General features: G+C 45.1%; 1 protein-coding gene across 1 annotated transcript in view; it reads left to right on the top strand.

The window, feature by feature from the left end:
• Positions 1-10,821, top strand: part of TUFM (Tu translation elongation factor, mitochondrial) — a 430,712-nt gene extending 419,891 nt beyond the window's left edge. The window contains exons 10-11 of the mRNA XM_069243925.1: positions 8,953-9,072; positions 10,112-10,821. Coding sequence (XP_069100026.1) covers positions 8,953-9,072; positions 10,112-10,282 — 291 coding nt within the window. The 3' untranslated portion in view covers positions 10,283-10,821. The remainder of the gene's footprint in view (positions 1-8,952; positions 9,073-10,111) is intronic.
• Positions 10,822-15,790: the final 4,969 nt, after the last annotated feature.

Raw genomic sequence — 15,790 nt, 5'->3', positions numbered from 1 at the left:
GTGTTGAAGTTGTGTCAAATCGATCAGTTATTTCTGTATTATTTGATATTAGTGGAACCAATGCAAGGTCATTTTCCACCCTCCCCAAGCTCGGAGAGGTGTCCGTGTTGCTGCTTACAACTTGTATAGGAACTTCTTGACGAGTAGAGAGAGGGATTTGGGAAGTACTGGCTGTTCCTCTTGGTCTGCTGTGCAGAATCAGCCACATGGTGTAGTTTGACATTGTCGATAGAGACAAAGCGATTTTCTTTAGCACCTGCCAGTGGTGGTAGTATCACAGTTCTGGTACCGTGTATTCCCAAAACTGGGACTGGTGCACAAAAGAAGGGTCAAATTCCTTTTTCACAGCAACCTTTTCATATACTAGATCCCGGACTTAAGGAATACAGCCTGTAGGTGTTATAGGAAAATCCTCAATTCCTGTGGAGGCAGCAGTGGCAGAAGCGTTGTCGTCACGGAACTGTTGCAAATCCTGTAAGACAGTGACACGTTCATTTATGTCAAAGGGTATTTCTGCCGCCTCCACGGCAGGACCATCAGGATCTGGTACATACATTTGAGTTCCGAACAGGCACTCATATGTACTACAACCCCCCCAGGGACCTTCTAGGAAGATTAAGTGTCTCTCTGGACTCCATACAGGTGGTTAAGCCAACTACGACCCGTACCTAAGACTCTGGCTGTTAAGGATTGCTATAAATCATGGTTTGCTCCACAGCACTATTTCCCTCAGGATGAAATGGAGACGAGTACTGGAGTTGGACTCCCAACGAAGCCATGGCATCCCTGAATGCCCTTGAGGCGAAAGCAGGGCCTTGGTCAGAATGGAAAGCCGCAACTGCATATGTACCGATAAAGACTCGCAAATCTTTAATAGTCCGAGCGTCAGCCGAGCGTTGTGGCCACACCCATAGAAATCTGGAGCAAGGGTTAACAGCGACTAAAATTATTTGTATGCACTGTCCGGTGTTAGGGGACCTCGACTGTCCAAGTACACACATTGTAAAGGTTTATTGGAAATTAGGAGGGGTGTCTGCGGTGGGCGCTTAGCAGTGGAAACTTTAATTTGTTGGCAGATGTCACAACAAAGGACATACTGCTTGGCCTCTTTGTATAGGCCTGGCCACCAAAAATGGGCTTGTAACAATGATATTGTAGCCGCCACACCAGGATGGGCAGATGCTGCCCCCTCATGTGCTGCTTTAATAAACTCTGGTCTTATATCTTTATTGGAATTTTCTCGAACCCCTATGCTTGGTATCTCAACCTCAGCGTTTAGGCAGCCTCCCATGTCGTAGGAATATTTAGCAGGAAATGCTTTTAGATAGGGCGTACCATCAGCAGTAGCTTTCACAGCAGCCCATATGCCTTCGTCCAGTTTCACATCTTAGCGGGTTACTGCAGCAACAGTGGCCGTAGCGACTGCTGACTTTGCAGCTTCATCAGCCAGTGTATTCCCAGCAATGTGGATTCCAACACGCTAGTGTCCCAAGTGTATGTACAACATGGATATTTGGTAGCGTTTCCTTAAGATCCGCTACTTTCCCCCACAGTAATCTGTGTTTAATGGTGGTACCTTTAGTGTCTGTGAACCCATTCTGGCGGCAGTAATGTAGGTATTCATTGAAGGACTGGACACAATAGTACGACTCACAAACAATCAGTGTTAGATGTGCTGGATCTGTATGTTCCAGTGCCATCACCAGAGCCTTTAGCTCTGCTATCTGTGCAATCCCTTAGGGGTTGCGTAATGTATGTATTATCCTCCATGTAGCCGCTTACGACTGCGCAAGCAGCGGAGTATTGATGCTTTGTGCCAATTGCAGGTTGTGCAGAGCCATCGGTGTGCATGACACTTTGATACTGATCAGTAGGCATTGTGTTTGCAGGAACTGGGCATTCTAGTTCATATTGCAAAAATTCTTCAATTTGTAATTTTGGATCAAAAATTTAGTCTACATCAGTGGCTGTCAAAGACGTGGCCCATTGTATCCAACGTGGATGTAATGCTTTAGCGTTGGGAACGCTGGCCTTGGTGACAGCCTCAAGGGCTGGGATTGGGGAGACGACGATAATGCATTTGCCCTGAGCTAGAGGTCTTTCTTTAACGACAGCCATCTATACAGCAGTGAGAATTTTCTCAGTAGGAGGAAAGCGTTGTTCTGCTGTTGAGTACAAGTGTGATTTCTATGCAATCAGGACGGTCTCACCATCTTTAAAAGTTACATAGGTGAAACCAATGGCACCAGCAATAACTCTGATGACCAAGTGTGTTTTATTGTCCCTTGTGTGAAGATGATGTGCTGCAAGCATGTCTGTCTGCAGGTCTCTGAGAATCCGTGTGCGGACGACTGTCCAAAATTTACTTATCTCACAAACAGGACGCTCAGGAAGGCTATTTTGGTTTTTTTAAAGTTGAATTTGTAGCCAAATTCAGCAAATCCCACAACAATGTGGGCTACCCGTCTTAAATGTTGCAGCAATTCATCATCCATGCGGTAGATATCGTCTACATAGGACAATGCTTCAGGGTCAATGTCGTGCAAAATTGCAGTCACACGGACTGAGAACAGTCCTGGACTGTTCTTGTACCCCTGATGTACGCAACAGGATTGTTTCTGGGAGCCTAGTGCACTGAAACTTGTTAAGTCTGTACTCTCAGGGGCTATATTCTGGCAGAAGAAACCATTGGAAATGTCCAGTGTTGTTTTGTATTTTTTGCGCACTATGTTGTTCATTAGTATTGTGCTATGTGAGTTTTGTATAGCATATGTGCGTGTATGACTTTTTAAATGTCTTTAGTCTAAGACTATTCAGTATGAATGGTCAGGTTTAGCTACTGGGAATAACGGGTTATTCATTGGGGAGACGCAGGGTTCAATTACGCCCTGGTACTCCAGTTGTGTGAGGATCTCTCTCACGGGTGCTTTAGCATCATGTTTTATTGGATACTGGGGTTGAGGTTGGGGTTGATTTTTAATAGGAATTACGTGGTAGGGTGAATCTTTGTCCCGTCCTATGTGATTGCGATATAACCCGGGTGCCTGCGGCAATGCCCAATCGATGGCGTAGGATGCTGTGAGCTCCTCTGGAACTAAGGGCGAGAAAGAAGGTTTGATAACATCTTCCCCATAGGGGCAGGTATGGACAAATTCAGGTGTCCAATCTTGTTCAGCCAACAAGATATCGTATATGTTCACTACGCGATCCCAAAAGATTGCGTCTATTGTGCGTTCAGTGTCTCCTAACTGTAGCGTTACTTTGTACACCCTCTCAGGCGTGGAGACACGCATGTCTGCAGTTTCTACTTGTAGAAAGTCATCAGTTGCTTTCACCTCCAGATGCTCTAGAAGATTCCGGCGAACGATTGTGACCTCTGCCGCGCTGTCTAGCAGTGTTAGGGCCCATGTCTTGTTCTTCAAAAGGACCCTCTTCTTGAGTGGCATGTCGAACTGCAACTGCTGCCACCTTTTTCTTTTTAAATTGTAGTTTTTGTTGGGGAGGTTTCTCTTCCTTTTTAACAGAAACCTCTGATGAGCGTTGTGATTCCTGTCTCGGTTTCATGTACTCTGTTATTAGCTCTGACTGCCCACCTCTCTCACTGCATTTTTCTGATGAGTCCTGAAAGGAACGAGATTGGCTTGTATCATAAACTTAGAAATCGTGATAATATAAAAACGCCTGACAGATATCAATATACTATCTATTCTGTGGGGTCTCCGTACGCGGAGATTCTCCACTTTCTTTTTTAGGAGTTCGTAGTGTTTTTTTTTTTTTTTTTATCCCTGTGTTTCTTATTACCCTCAGGAGCCTGCTTGCTAAAATCTTAATTAGCTTTACCCTGAAATTGTGGTTTTGTTGTTATGGCCCCCAGTTTATCTCAACCAATACTAGAGTAGGTCTCTGCGACAATATTTGGCAATTCACATTCTTGATCCTGTAGGGGAACATCCCAGAGCCACATGTGCACCGCTAGTGCGACTGCTTCCCCTTTAAGGTTACTTAAAATGATTGAGGATACTGTGGCAAAGTTGCCTATTAATTGCATCCCCAAGTCTAGGGCCGGGGCAGCCCCATATTCATCTTGAATTTGTTTCAACACTTTTGGTAAGTTGGCAAGTGTCGATGTATCGTGTGCGGTTGTATAGAGCGCGGCAAATACCGTGCCCCATGTATTACAGTTATCTGCTGTGGGAACCATCCCAAATGGCAAGCACAGTATTCTATGTTTATTCTGAGGTCCTGTGTGAGGACAAACTGCTTCCAGTGCATTTATTTTTTGAGCTAACCAAAATGGAATTTCTTTTTGCTGGTACTTTACCCACGATTGAACGCACAGTTGCAGGATTAATACCTGGCGTCACTGCATGTGGTTGCGCTGGAGCAGCACGTACTGGGTTTGTATTTAATGTTTGCGTTACAAACCGTACTGAATGTCTGTATATTGCCGTCAGATCAGTATATAAACGACGGACTTCAGCTACCGTTAGGTTCGCTGCAGCAGGGTGAGATGTATAAATGGGCAATAAAGGCCAGGTAGGACCATCATTAGTTAGAGGACCTAACCTTACTGGTAAAATTGTGTGGGGTAGGGCGCCATCAAGCCAATTATTATGTTCTTGATATGTTAAAGGTGTTTCTAAACATGCATATGCTCTATTATTGTCCAGGTACGTTTGCTGGTGTATAATGATTAAATGTATTTGTATTCCCATCAACTGCTGGAAAAGTGACCCAATAATAAAATAGTCCTATTCTATGTGCTGCATCTGCGTCAACAACAAATGTGACTGGACCCCCCTGTGCCGTTATGCCATTTTCCAATAAATGTGCAGTAAAGGGCGGTCTCATATTGACTGCAATTGCTACCTGTATCGATTTCGCCATAGTGAATGGTAAGTTTGTTCAGAGATAAGCACACCAAATGGGGATTATCCATTTAGAGTTCAAGCTTGAACAACCTCCAGTGTCAGTTAGGTGTTCTCTACTTAGCTGAGGAGGAAATCCTCAATACCACGGACGTCTCCGTATATAGTACTGAGGTGTCTTTGTATATAGTGAGACCCGAGATACTCAGGAGGACCCGAAAATTAGAGCCTGTTGCGCCATGTCATGTAGGCTTTCATTATACTAATGAGACTACTGGATTTTGAGCGCCAGGATCGCCTGCGGTGTGGGAGACTGGGTCTACATTCTGGTATTGGGGGGACAGGTACGGACAAATTCAGGTGTCCAATCTTGTTCAGCCAACAAGATATCGTATATGTTCACTACGCGATTCCAAAAGATTGCGTCTATTGTGCGTTCAATGTCTCCTTCTAACTGTAGCGTTACTTTGTACACCCTCTCAGGCGTGGAGACACGCATGTCCGCAGTTTCTACTTGTAGAAAGTCATCAGTTGCTTTCACCTCCAGATGCTCTAGAAGATTCCGGCGAACGATTGTGACCTCTGCCGCGCTGTCTAGCAGTGTTAGGGCCCATGTCCTGTTCTTCAAAAGGACCCTCTTCTTGAGTGGCATGTCGAACTGCAACTGCTGCCACCTTTTTCTTTTTAAATTGTAGTTTTTGTTGGGGAGGTTTCTCTTCCTTTTTAACAGAAACCTCTGATGAGACCCCGGGTCTCTAGCACAGAACCTGGGTACTGCCAAAACTGCCTTTCCGGGGTCTACACTGCAGCTGCTGCTGCTGACAACCCCTCAGACAGGTTTCTGCCCCCCGGGGCATGGGCAGCCCAGTCCCAGGAAGGTAGAACAAAGGATTTCCTCTGAGAGAGGATGTTACACCCTCTCCCTTTGGAAATAGGTGTGAAGGGCTGGGGAGGAGTAGCCTCCCCCAGCCTCTGGAAATGCTTTGATGGGCACAGATGGTGCCCATCTGTGCATAAGCCAGTCTACACTGGTTCAGGGATCCCCCAGCCCTGCTCTGGCACAAAACTGGACAAAGGAAAGGGGAGGGACCACTCCCCTGACCTGCACCTCCCAGGGGAGCTCCTCCAGTGTGTCCCAGACCTCTGCCATCTTGGATTCAGAGGTGTTTGGGCACAATGGACAGCTCTGAGTGGCCAATGCCAGCAGGTGACGTTGAGACCCCTCCTCATAGGTGCTTACCTCTTTCAGTAGCCAAGCCTCATTTCTTAGTAGCCAAATCTCCTTTTTTGGCTATTTAGGGTCTCTCCTCTGGGGTATTCTTCAGATACCGAATGCAAGAGCTCACCAGAGTTCCTCTGCACTTTCCTCTTCGACTTCTGCCAAGGATCGACCGCTGACTGCTCCAGGACGCCTGCAAAACCGCAACAAAGTACCAAGACGACTTCCAGCAACATTGTATCACCTCATCCTGCCGGCTTTCTCGACTGTTTCCTGGTGGTGCATACTCTGAGGGCTGTCTGCCTTCACCCTGCACTGGAAACTAAGATGAAATTTCCCGTGGGTCGACGGAATCTTCCACCTGCCAACACAGGCACCAAAATTCTGCATCACCGGTCCTCTGGGTCCCCTCTCATCCTGACGAGCGTGGTCCCTGGAACACAGAAGCTGGGTCCAATTGTCTCCCACAGTCCAGTGGCCCTTCTGTCCAAATTTGGTGGAGGTAAGTCCTTGCCTCCCCACGCCAGACAGCAAACCTGTGTACTGCGTGATTTGCAGCTGCTCCGGCTTCTGTGCACTTTTCCAGGACTTCCTTTGTGCACAGCCTAACCTGGGTTCCCAGCACTCCGTCCTGCATTGCCAAACTCGCTGAGTTGGACTCCGACGTCGTGGGACCCTCCTTTGTGACTCTGAGTCGACCGCTGTCCTCAGGTCTTCTAAGTGCCTGTTCCGGTACTTCTGCGGGTGCTGCCTGCTTCTGTGGGGGCTCTCTGAGTTGGTGAGCGCCCCCTCTGTCTCCTCCTCCAAGGGGCGAAATCCTGGTCCTTCCTGGTCCCCAGCAGCACCCAAAAACCTCAGCCGCGACTCTTGCAGCTATCAAGGTTTTTTTGTGGTATTTCTTCGTGGAAACACTTCTGCAACCTCCAGCACGCCGTGGGACATCTTCTCATCAAAGGGGAAGTTCCTGGCTCCTTCCGTTGTTGCAGAATCTTTGGCTTCTTCCACCCGGAGGCAGCCCATTTGCACCTTCATCCGGGGTTTAGTGGTAGTGGGCTCTTGCCGCCCCCCCCCCCCCCTTTCCTCCCCCCCAGACACTTTCGGGACTCTTGGACTTGGTCCCCTTCCTTTACAGGTCCTCAGGTCCAGGAATCCATCTTCAATGTCATGCTGGTGCTTTTGGTTCTTGCAGAAACCCCTATCACGACTATTCTGTCTTTCTGGGGTAGTACGGTAACTTTACTCCTACTTTTCAGGGTCTTGGGGTGGGGTATTTTGGACACCCTTACTGTTTTCTCACAGTCCCAGCGACCCTCTACAACGTCCCATAGGCCTGGGGTCGATTCGTAATTCACATTCCACATTTGGAGTATATGGTTTGTGTTGCCCCTAGGCCTATGTCTACCTATTGCATCATATTGTGATTCTACATTGGTTGCACTACTTTTCTTACTGTTACTTACCTGTTTTGGGTTTGTGTACATATAATTTGAGTATATTACATACCTCCTAGGTGTGGGTATCCTCTGAGATACTTTTGGCATATTGTCACTAAAATAAAGTACCTTTATTTTTAGTAACTCTGAGTATTGTGTTTTCTTATGATATTGTGCTATATGATATAAGTGGTATAGTAGGAGATTTGCATGTCTCCTAGTTCAGCCTAAGTTGCTTTGCCATAGCTACCTCTAGCAGCCTAAGCTGCTAGAAACACCTCTATTCTACTAATAAGGGATAACTGGACCTGGCAGAATGTGTAAGTACCACAAGGTACCCACTATAAGCCAGGCCAGCCTCCTACACTCCCTCTAACGTGTAAGGGACAAAGAAGTGTTTTTATAATAAAACAACTGATGTTCTAAGAAAATGTCCCTACGTAAGGATGTGTGTTTTCTATGAATGTCAGAGACAAAACTTGTACCACGTTCATTGTCAACCTCTCTTACTACAGTCTTGAAAGAAACACGGAGTGAGCAAGAATGTCTTGTTTGAGAACGCAGTGATGGTCTAGGCAAGAACAGCTAGATAGAGTAAAATAAAACAAGACCGCAAAAGTGGCTATTGTAACAATAATAAAATGAAGCTGAATACAATATATCTAGGTTAAAGTGCATTGCGGGAGGCCTAGTATGCTAAAATAACATGCATGGAGCTATGACTAAAATGGCTACACAACAGGTTGTTCCTAGTTTATTAATTGTTTTTAACTGGGAAATAGCATCCGTTTCTTTTAAATACATATAATTGCATCACATCAAAACTGAAGTAATTTCCATTCAGTCACTGTGAAAAACAAATGCGCTTATCCCCAAAACATATAAGCTAAAATAATTGTAGCACTCATCAGCAGACTGTAAATTGAATATGTTTCGCACCATGAATTCAAATATACGTAATCAAAGGGGATAATCACCACCCCTCTGTAGCCCTCATCCCTTTAGCCTTAATCATGTACCTTTAACCCCCTTACCAAACTATTAAACTTTAACCCTATTCCGCCAAATCTTTGACCTTCAAACCTCCACCACTATTCCCTATCCCCACTTAACCTATAATGTCTACCCCGTATCTCAAAACTTTAATGACCCTAAATCCTTAATCCTTAACCCTAACTTCATATACTTAGCCCTTGTTCTCTACACTGTATATTTTGGGAACAAACATGATGGGATATGTTGTTTTTTTTTTTTTCTTTTTTTTTTTTTTTTTTCTTTTTTTTCAAGAATGTATTGTTAGAACTAATGAGTAGTGTTATTTTTGGAAGATTTACTTGTGATATTGTAGCACAATACTAGGCAGTATAGACTGCCTCTTCAGTTGTTTATAGGAAAGGCAAGTAATCTGGTTTCCCTCCTATCTATCCTGCAGGTTTATATTCTCAGTAAGGAGGAAGGCGGACGACACAAACCCTTTGTTACCAACTTTATGCCTGTGATGTTCTCGCTGACATGGGACATGGCCTGTAGGGTCGTATTGCCTTCAAACAAGGTAACCGTGCCACACTAGACAATGAGTGGTGTCTTTTTGAATGGTGGCCTTTGTAGCATATTGATATTAGGATTAGCTCCTTGAGACAGTGGAAACCATATCTGTTCAGTTTTTTCTCATTGTGCTCCCTGTCACATCTGTGCCATTTGTAAATAACAGATGCTATTGTGACGTGCTAATGGCAGGTCCAAGTGATTAGATTCTCACTTTGCCCTGTTGATGGGAGGACAGCCAGGTCGTCAGTCCAAAAAAACAGGAGACTGTTTGGTATGCTTGGCAGGACTAGTGGGTTTTTAAATAGTAGTGGTCTTTAAATGAGCTTAGACACAGGTGCTTTGGTTTTATCCACTGCGTGCTATTTTTGAAGCATTCTTGCTATCATTCAGCAAGAGGCACAATGAAGCATCACTCAAATTGATTTAGAATTGATAACATCATCTTCAAACAGTCAGCCAGCAAATATATGGACTGAATCCTGGTTATGTAGTAATTTGCCCATTATCGCACAATGTGGCCTGTCGGGGAGGCCAAGATAACATGTCAAGTTTGGTGTATTACAGCTACTGCTGTTATGAATAACACTAAAAACCGGATGAAGACAGGCACGCAAACATTGTTACGTTCTGTTCATTCCGGTAATTTATATATTGTTGAAATCATAGCCCCAAAATGTCAGTATTGGGAAAACAATCTCCCCACCTGGAGTGATCATCAAGTTAAACCTACCCCTCTGCATCACCCATCTGCATCAAACTTCTACACAACTATATTGACCATACCATAGCTATCCCTTTACTGTCTGTATTTTTTTGTTATTTGCCTTAATGTTTTCTCAACTTAGCTTGCTTGTGCCTGTGTAGCTTTGCCGTACTGTTTCACATGCCTTGCCATCTCTTTTTTTTGTGATTTCCCCTACATCAGCTGGGGTGCCTAACCTTCCTCCTGTTTTTCTTCATGTACACTTTACCTGCCCCATTCCCTCAAGTATTGCTTTACTGGCTCTACGCCTGAGCTTTGCTTGACTGTCTCTCTCTTATAGGAGCTGGTGATGCCCGGGGAAGACACATCTCTGATCCTTACTCTGCGACAGCCGATGGTACTTGAGAAGAGCCAGCGATTCACCCTGCGGGATGGTAACCGAACCATTGGGACTGGCCTGGTCACTAATGTCCTGGAGACCAAACCAGAAGATGTTGCAAGCTGGAGCTGAATGCATGCTTCTTAAACACTTAAGTTGAAGGAGGGGTGATGATGGAGAGGTGGCAGGGACAAGAGAGCAAAGATCCATTGAATGTTCCGAAGGAAGCACGTTTCGCAGCTGTTTCAATTGCTAAGACATGGACTAACCATTGGTCCTTCTGGCCTCTTTTCTCACATATCGTCCTTTTCAGAATTGTGTTTCTGCTCAATTACCCCAAAAACTGCAGAATACCTGTTTTTCGTGGCTTTCTCTAAATGAATCACTTGTTCATTCTACTGCTCTCTGCTCCTCCCAACAGGCGTTGACTTTGTTAAACCTCTCAGAGACTGAATTTGACATGTTAGGCGGTGGTTGATTGCATTGGAATAACCATTGTCTGCTGAAGTCATCATACGTAATTTGCTTTGCTCCTGAGATTAGAACATCCACCTTCAGGAGACATATCTAATAAAGATTTGTCTGTCACAAAGCTCAATACGATTGTCTTATAATCTATTTTGTACATTCAATAATAAAAAAAAAATCATGACTAGACTATTGTTTTAGAATGTTTGTCTGGACTGTCTTTATTGATAATAGTGTGCTCAAAATGGCTTTGTAAATTAGGTGTTTTCATATTTGTTGCTTTATTTGCACAGCAAGAAAACTGTTATTCACCGATACATACAAAATCGATAATATAAATACATACAACCAGTTAACTATTAACCTATTTTTGTTGGACTATTCTATTACTATAAAGTGAAATGCATACTTAATAATCATAATGTAGCCGAAGTCTTTATTTCGGATAAATAGCGATCACTAAAATATACGATCAATAAGTTCATAAAAAATAAAATTATTGTACAACTGTTTAAGATTCCATATATGTTATTTTAAAATTCCACAGGTAGATACCATTCTTTATACAATCATCAAGTCCAGAAACACAACGTCAATGGGTATTGTGAGGAAATCTGGTGTATTGTATGGTGTTTGTGTGACCTCACCATGTGATACACTTACGCAACCAATTCAGTCTCATATATAAATGACAAACAAAGCAGTATATATTTCAATAATGATTTTAATAAAACAACTGCACCTTAGATAGCAAAGCGTGAGCTGCAATAACCAGAATGACACAACATGACCGTATTAAAATTGTAAAGAGTGTAGCATAAAAACAATGCTATCATATTGTCAATATAATCAATGGACTAACTCCTACCTAGGCTAAGATAGCGCACAGCATGTTAAGCTCTAATTCTGCCCTTCAGGAAGGCAGAACAAAGCATTTCCTTTGAAAGGACAGTGTTACACCCTCTGCCTTTGGAAATAGGTGTTACAGGCCTGGGAGGGGTAGCCTCCCAGAGCCTCTGGAAATGCTTTGAAGGGCACAGATGGTTCCCTCCTTGCATAAACCAGTGTACACTGGTTCAGGGACCCCCAGTCCCTTGTCTGGCGTGAAACTGGACAAAGGAAAGGGTAGTGACCACCCCCCTGTCCACCACCACCCCAAGGTTGGTGCCCAGAGCTCCTCCAGTGTGTCCCAGACTTCAGCCATCTTGTTTTCCAAGGTGTGGGAACACTGTGGAGGCCTCTGGGTGGCCAGTGCCAGCAGGTGATGTCAAAGACCCCTCCTGATAGGTGCATACCTGGTTAGGTAGCCAATCCCCCTCTCTGGGCAATTTAGGGTCTCTCCTGTGTGTTCCTCTTCAGTTTCTGCTTGCACGTTTCCATCAGGAATCCTCTGCAACTACAGCTTCATCCTCTGACCTCAGATCAACCGCTGACTGCTCCAGGAACCGCTGTAACTGCAACAAAGTATCCAGAAGGGCTACTTCGACTCTGCAACTTCAGCACCACCCAGCAATTGCAACAGTTTCCACAGTGTGCATGCTCTGGGGACTCATCTTCACCCTGCACCAGAAGGACTGAAGAAATCTCCCCCGGAGTCACTTCCCTGCTCCAGCAGGCACCTTCTAAGACGATGACCAGTTCTCCTGGACTCCTCTCCTGGCGTCGAGCGTGCTCCTTGGAGCACAGGTGGTGGACCCCTTCGACACAGGCTGTCCTAAGGTCCTGTTGTCCAAATTTGGATAAGAGCTTGCCTACCCCGTTTGCGACAGCACCCCTGTGCACCGCGTCATCTTCACCTCCTGAAGCCTCTGTGCAATATTTGCAAGAATCCTTTGTGCACAGCCTGGCCCAGGTCCCCAGCACTCCATCCTGCGACGCTCAACTCCCTTAGTTCTCCGGCGGTGTGGGACCTTCTTTTGTAGTGCTGCAACAACCGCAATTTGCACCTTCTTTGCCCCTGTGTCCTGGGACCTCCGTGGGTGCTGCCTGGTCATCTGTGGGTTCCCTCCAGTGTTGGGAGCCTCCTCAGTCTGAGTTGAGGCCCCCAGGTCCCTCCTGGTTCCAGGTAGCGCCATTTTGACACAATCTGCGACATTGCTTGAACCAAGGCTTGTTGGACGAATCCTGCGCTGCAACTCACCTTCATTCAACATCTCCACATGGGACATCCTTTGCATCACATAGGAACCAGCAGCCATCTTCTTTGGTGCTCTTCTGCAGACTTTTTCCAACTGCAGAATCCTCTTTTGCTCCATCTTCTAGGTTGGCAGGGGCTCCTGTCCTTCCTGGAATATTCTGCAACTTCTTTACTTGGTCTCCTCTCTTTACAGTTCTCCAGGTCCAGGAATCCACCATTTGTTGCTTGGAGTCTTGCTTAGTTCTTGCAATAAGTATACTCACGACTTGTAGTGTGTCCTAAAGAAACTTGCAGTACTTTGCTCCTACTTTCCTGGGCTCTGGGGTGGGGAATTTTACTCGTCATTGTTAGTATACTCCCAGCGATCCTCTACACACTACTCTTGTCTAGGGGGTGAATCTGTGATCCGCATTCCACTTTCTTAGTATATGGTTTGTGTTGCCCCTAGACCTATTTCTTCCAATTTCATTCTATGGTATTTTCTATTGTTTGCACTACTATCCTATGACTTTACTTATCTTATTTTGGTATATTTTGTCTATAATACTTACCTCCAGAAGGAGTATTGCCTCTAAGATATTTTTGGCCTTGTGTCACTAAAATAAGTACCTTTATTTTTGGTAACAGTGAGTATTGTCTTTTATTGTGTAAAAGTACTGTGTAACTATAGTGGTATTGCAGGAGCTTTACATGTCTCCTAGTTGAGCCTAAGCTGCTCTGCTACAGCTACCTCTATCAGCCTAAGCTGCTAGAACACTACTTATTTTCAATAATAAGGGATAACTGGACCTGGTATAAGGTGTAAGTACCCAAGGTACCCACTACAAATGAGGCCAGCCTCCTACATGCACAACCTTTAATGGTTTTGAAGGGTGCTCTAGGCGCTTCCCCCATGCAGCCAGGTAACCAAAGAATTCAGCCAACCCAAACTCAAACATCCTCAGCTGGTGCCAGATGGAAGTGGCTCAACGCTCCTCACATGAGAAACAGAATTACCAGAGGCATGTTCAGATCCGAATACCTAAGGCTTCTATCCTGGAATATAGCAGGTGCCCAATCCTTGCTAGAAACTGATTGTCCTCCCAAAGCTTGGCACCACATGGACATAATTGCACTCTAGGAAACCTGTTCTCAACAGAATCTTCCGCTCTCGGGCTTCATGTCCTACCGTAAAAATGCAGTTAAGCACAAGCAGTTTGGAAGGCCAAGTGGTGGTCTGGCACATTACTTCTCATTAGACTTGAAAATGCATACCGAAGAGCTCACGCAAGAAGACCCAGGTTGCCAAGTGAATAAACTATCCAACTGGACCAATAACGATAGGCCACCGATGCTGCTGGTTAACTCTTACATTCATACTGGCCCTTCACGCAAGCGGGCAGCAATAAAAAGGCTAACTGACACTATCTCAGACTATTGACAGAGCCACCCAGATTGGGGCATTATCCTGACAGGAGATTTTAACTTGAACCTAATCAGGATGAAGGTGGATGATGAAATACTAAAGGGGCAGATTCATGGAAAGTGGCGCTGCACCGAGAACAGCGCCACTTTCCCTGTGCCCCTTTGCACCCCCACTACCGCCACCATCTGTGCGCGTATTTAAAATACGGCGCACCATGGCGCAGGCTAGGGGCCAATAGCTTCATTATTCTTGATGCTATTGATGTACTCTGCAGGAGTAGCGCCAAAATATTGGCGCTGCTCCTGCAGAGGACATAGGGCTCCATTCTAAAGAATGGAAGGCCCGTTTTAACGCCTGCTCGAGGAAATCTCATAGATTGGCATAAGGAAATCTCATAGATTTCCTCACGCCATTCTTCCAGCTCCATTAACAGGGAAACGCCCACTTTGCATGCATTTATGCCTGGCGGAGGTGTAATATAGCGCAAGGGGTTAGAGTGGCACAATGAATACATTGGGCCACCCTGTAAATAAGGCACTGTGATTTTGGCCTCGTTGGGCCACATTAAAGTAAAAAAACAATGACGTTAATGCAGTGCAAGGTGGCACTGGGGTACCATAAATATGCCCCTAAGTGCTGACAACTCCTGCTGGAATGTCACAACACAGGTGCGCAGTTGGTGACATCGTTGGAATATCTCAAATTACCGGCCCTAAATAGAAGGTTGCCAGGTGATTCCTAACCAAGTCACACTTTCCATGGTCCCAACTCAAGGTCTATTCTTGATTACATCTTAGTCACACTGCCTCTGATCCCCATTGGTACGACAATTCAAAATAAAATACACCACATCTAGCGACCATTCCTATCAAATACTCACCCTTAGGTCCTCCCTACCTGTCCACCCCCATGCCCCGGTACAGGTGGGCTCTATAGAGTCAACAAGCTTGAAGAGACTATGCTGGTCATCTGACACAATACAGCTCTATCTTCATTGGCAAAGTCGCAGATGCAGGAAAGTCTAAAAAACCACGGACAAATAATGGACGCTTGGGACAACTTCAGAGAGAAAATACTAGATAAGCACTCCCATAATCTATCATGGCCTGCTCAGCAACCCAGTCAAATCACCCCTGCTCACCTAATGAAATCAAGCCACCTCATGAAAAAAAATCACAAAGGAAGCTGGCAACACGCCTGAAGGCATGTCCAGGCAATCAACACCTCTGGATACAACTGAAGAACACAAAAAAGAATATAAAAGACAAATATCAAAATAAAATACCGAAACCACAACTATTTTCTGGTCTAAACTAATATATGCTGTGAAAGGGAAAAATCCCAGGAAATTCTGGGAAATCATCGATCACTTAAATACCTGAGGGAACTTAATCAGTAATTCAAACATTTCTGAAAACGGCTGGGTGAGCCACCTATTTTCCTAACCACATGCCAACCCTGTGGAAATAACCAACAATTACCACCGTGGACACCTAAGAGGGGAAACATTCTCCTGCCGGATGACGGGGAGATGATCGATCTCACTCTGTCCACTGACAGGACATATCGAGCACTCCTTAAGGCCCGCCTAGAAGGAGCTCCCCGGCCAAATGGCCTTCCACAAGCCATC

Source organism: Pleurodeles waltl, chromosome 7 (assembly GCF_031143425.1).
Source record: "Pleurodeles waltl isolate 20211129_DDA chromosome 7, aPleWal1.hap1.20221129, whole genome shotgun sequence".
Lineage (NCBI taxonomy): Eukaryota > Metazoa > Chordata > Amphibia > Caudata > Salamandridae > Pleurodeles > Pleurodeles waltl.
Note: the sequence above shows the minus strand (reverse complement) of the source record. Positions and strands in the feature narration are given on the sequence as shown.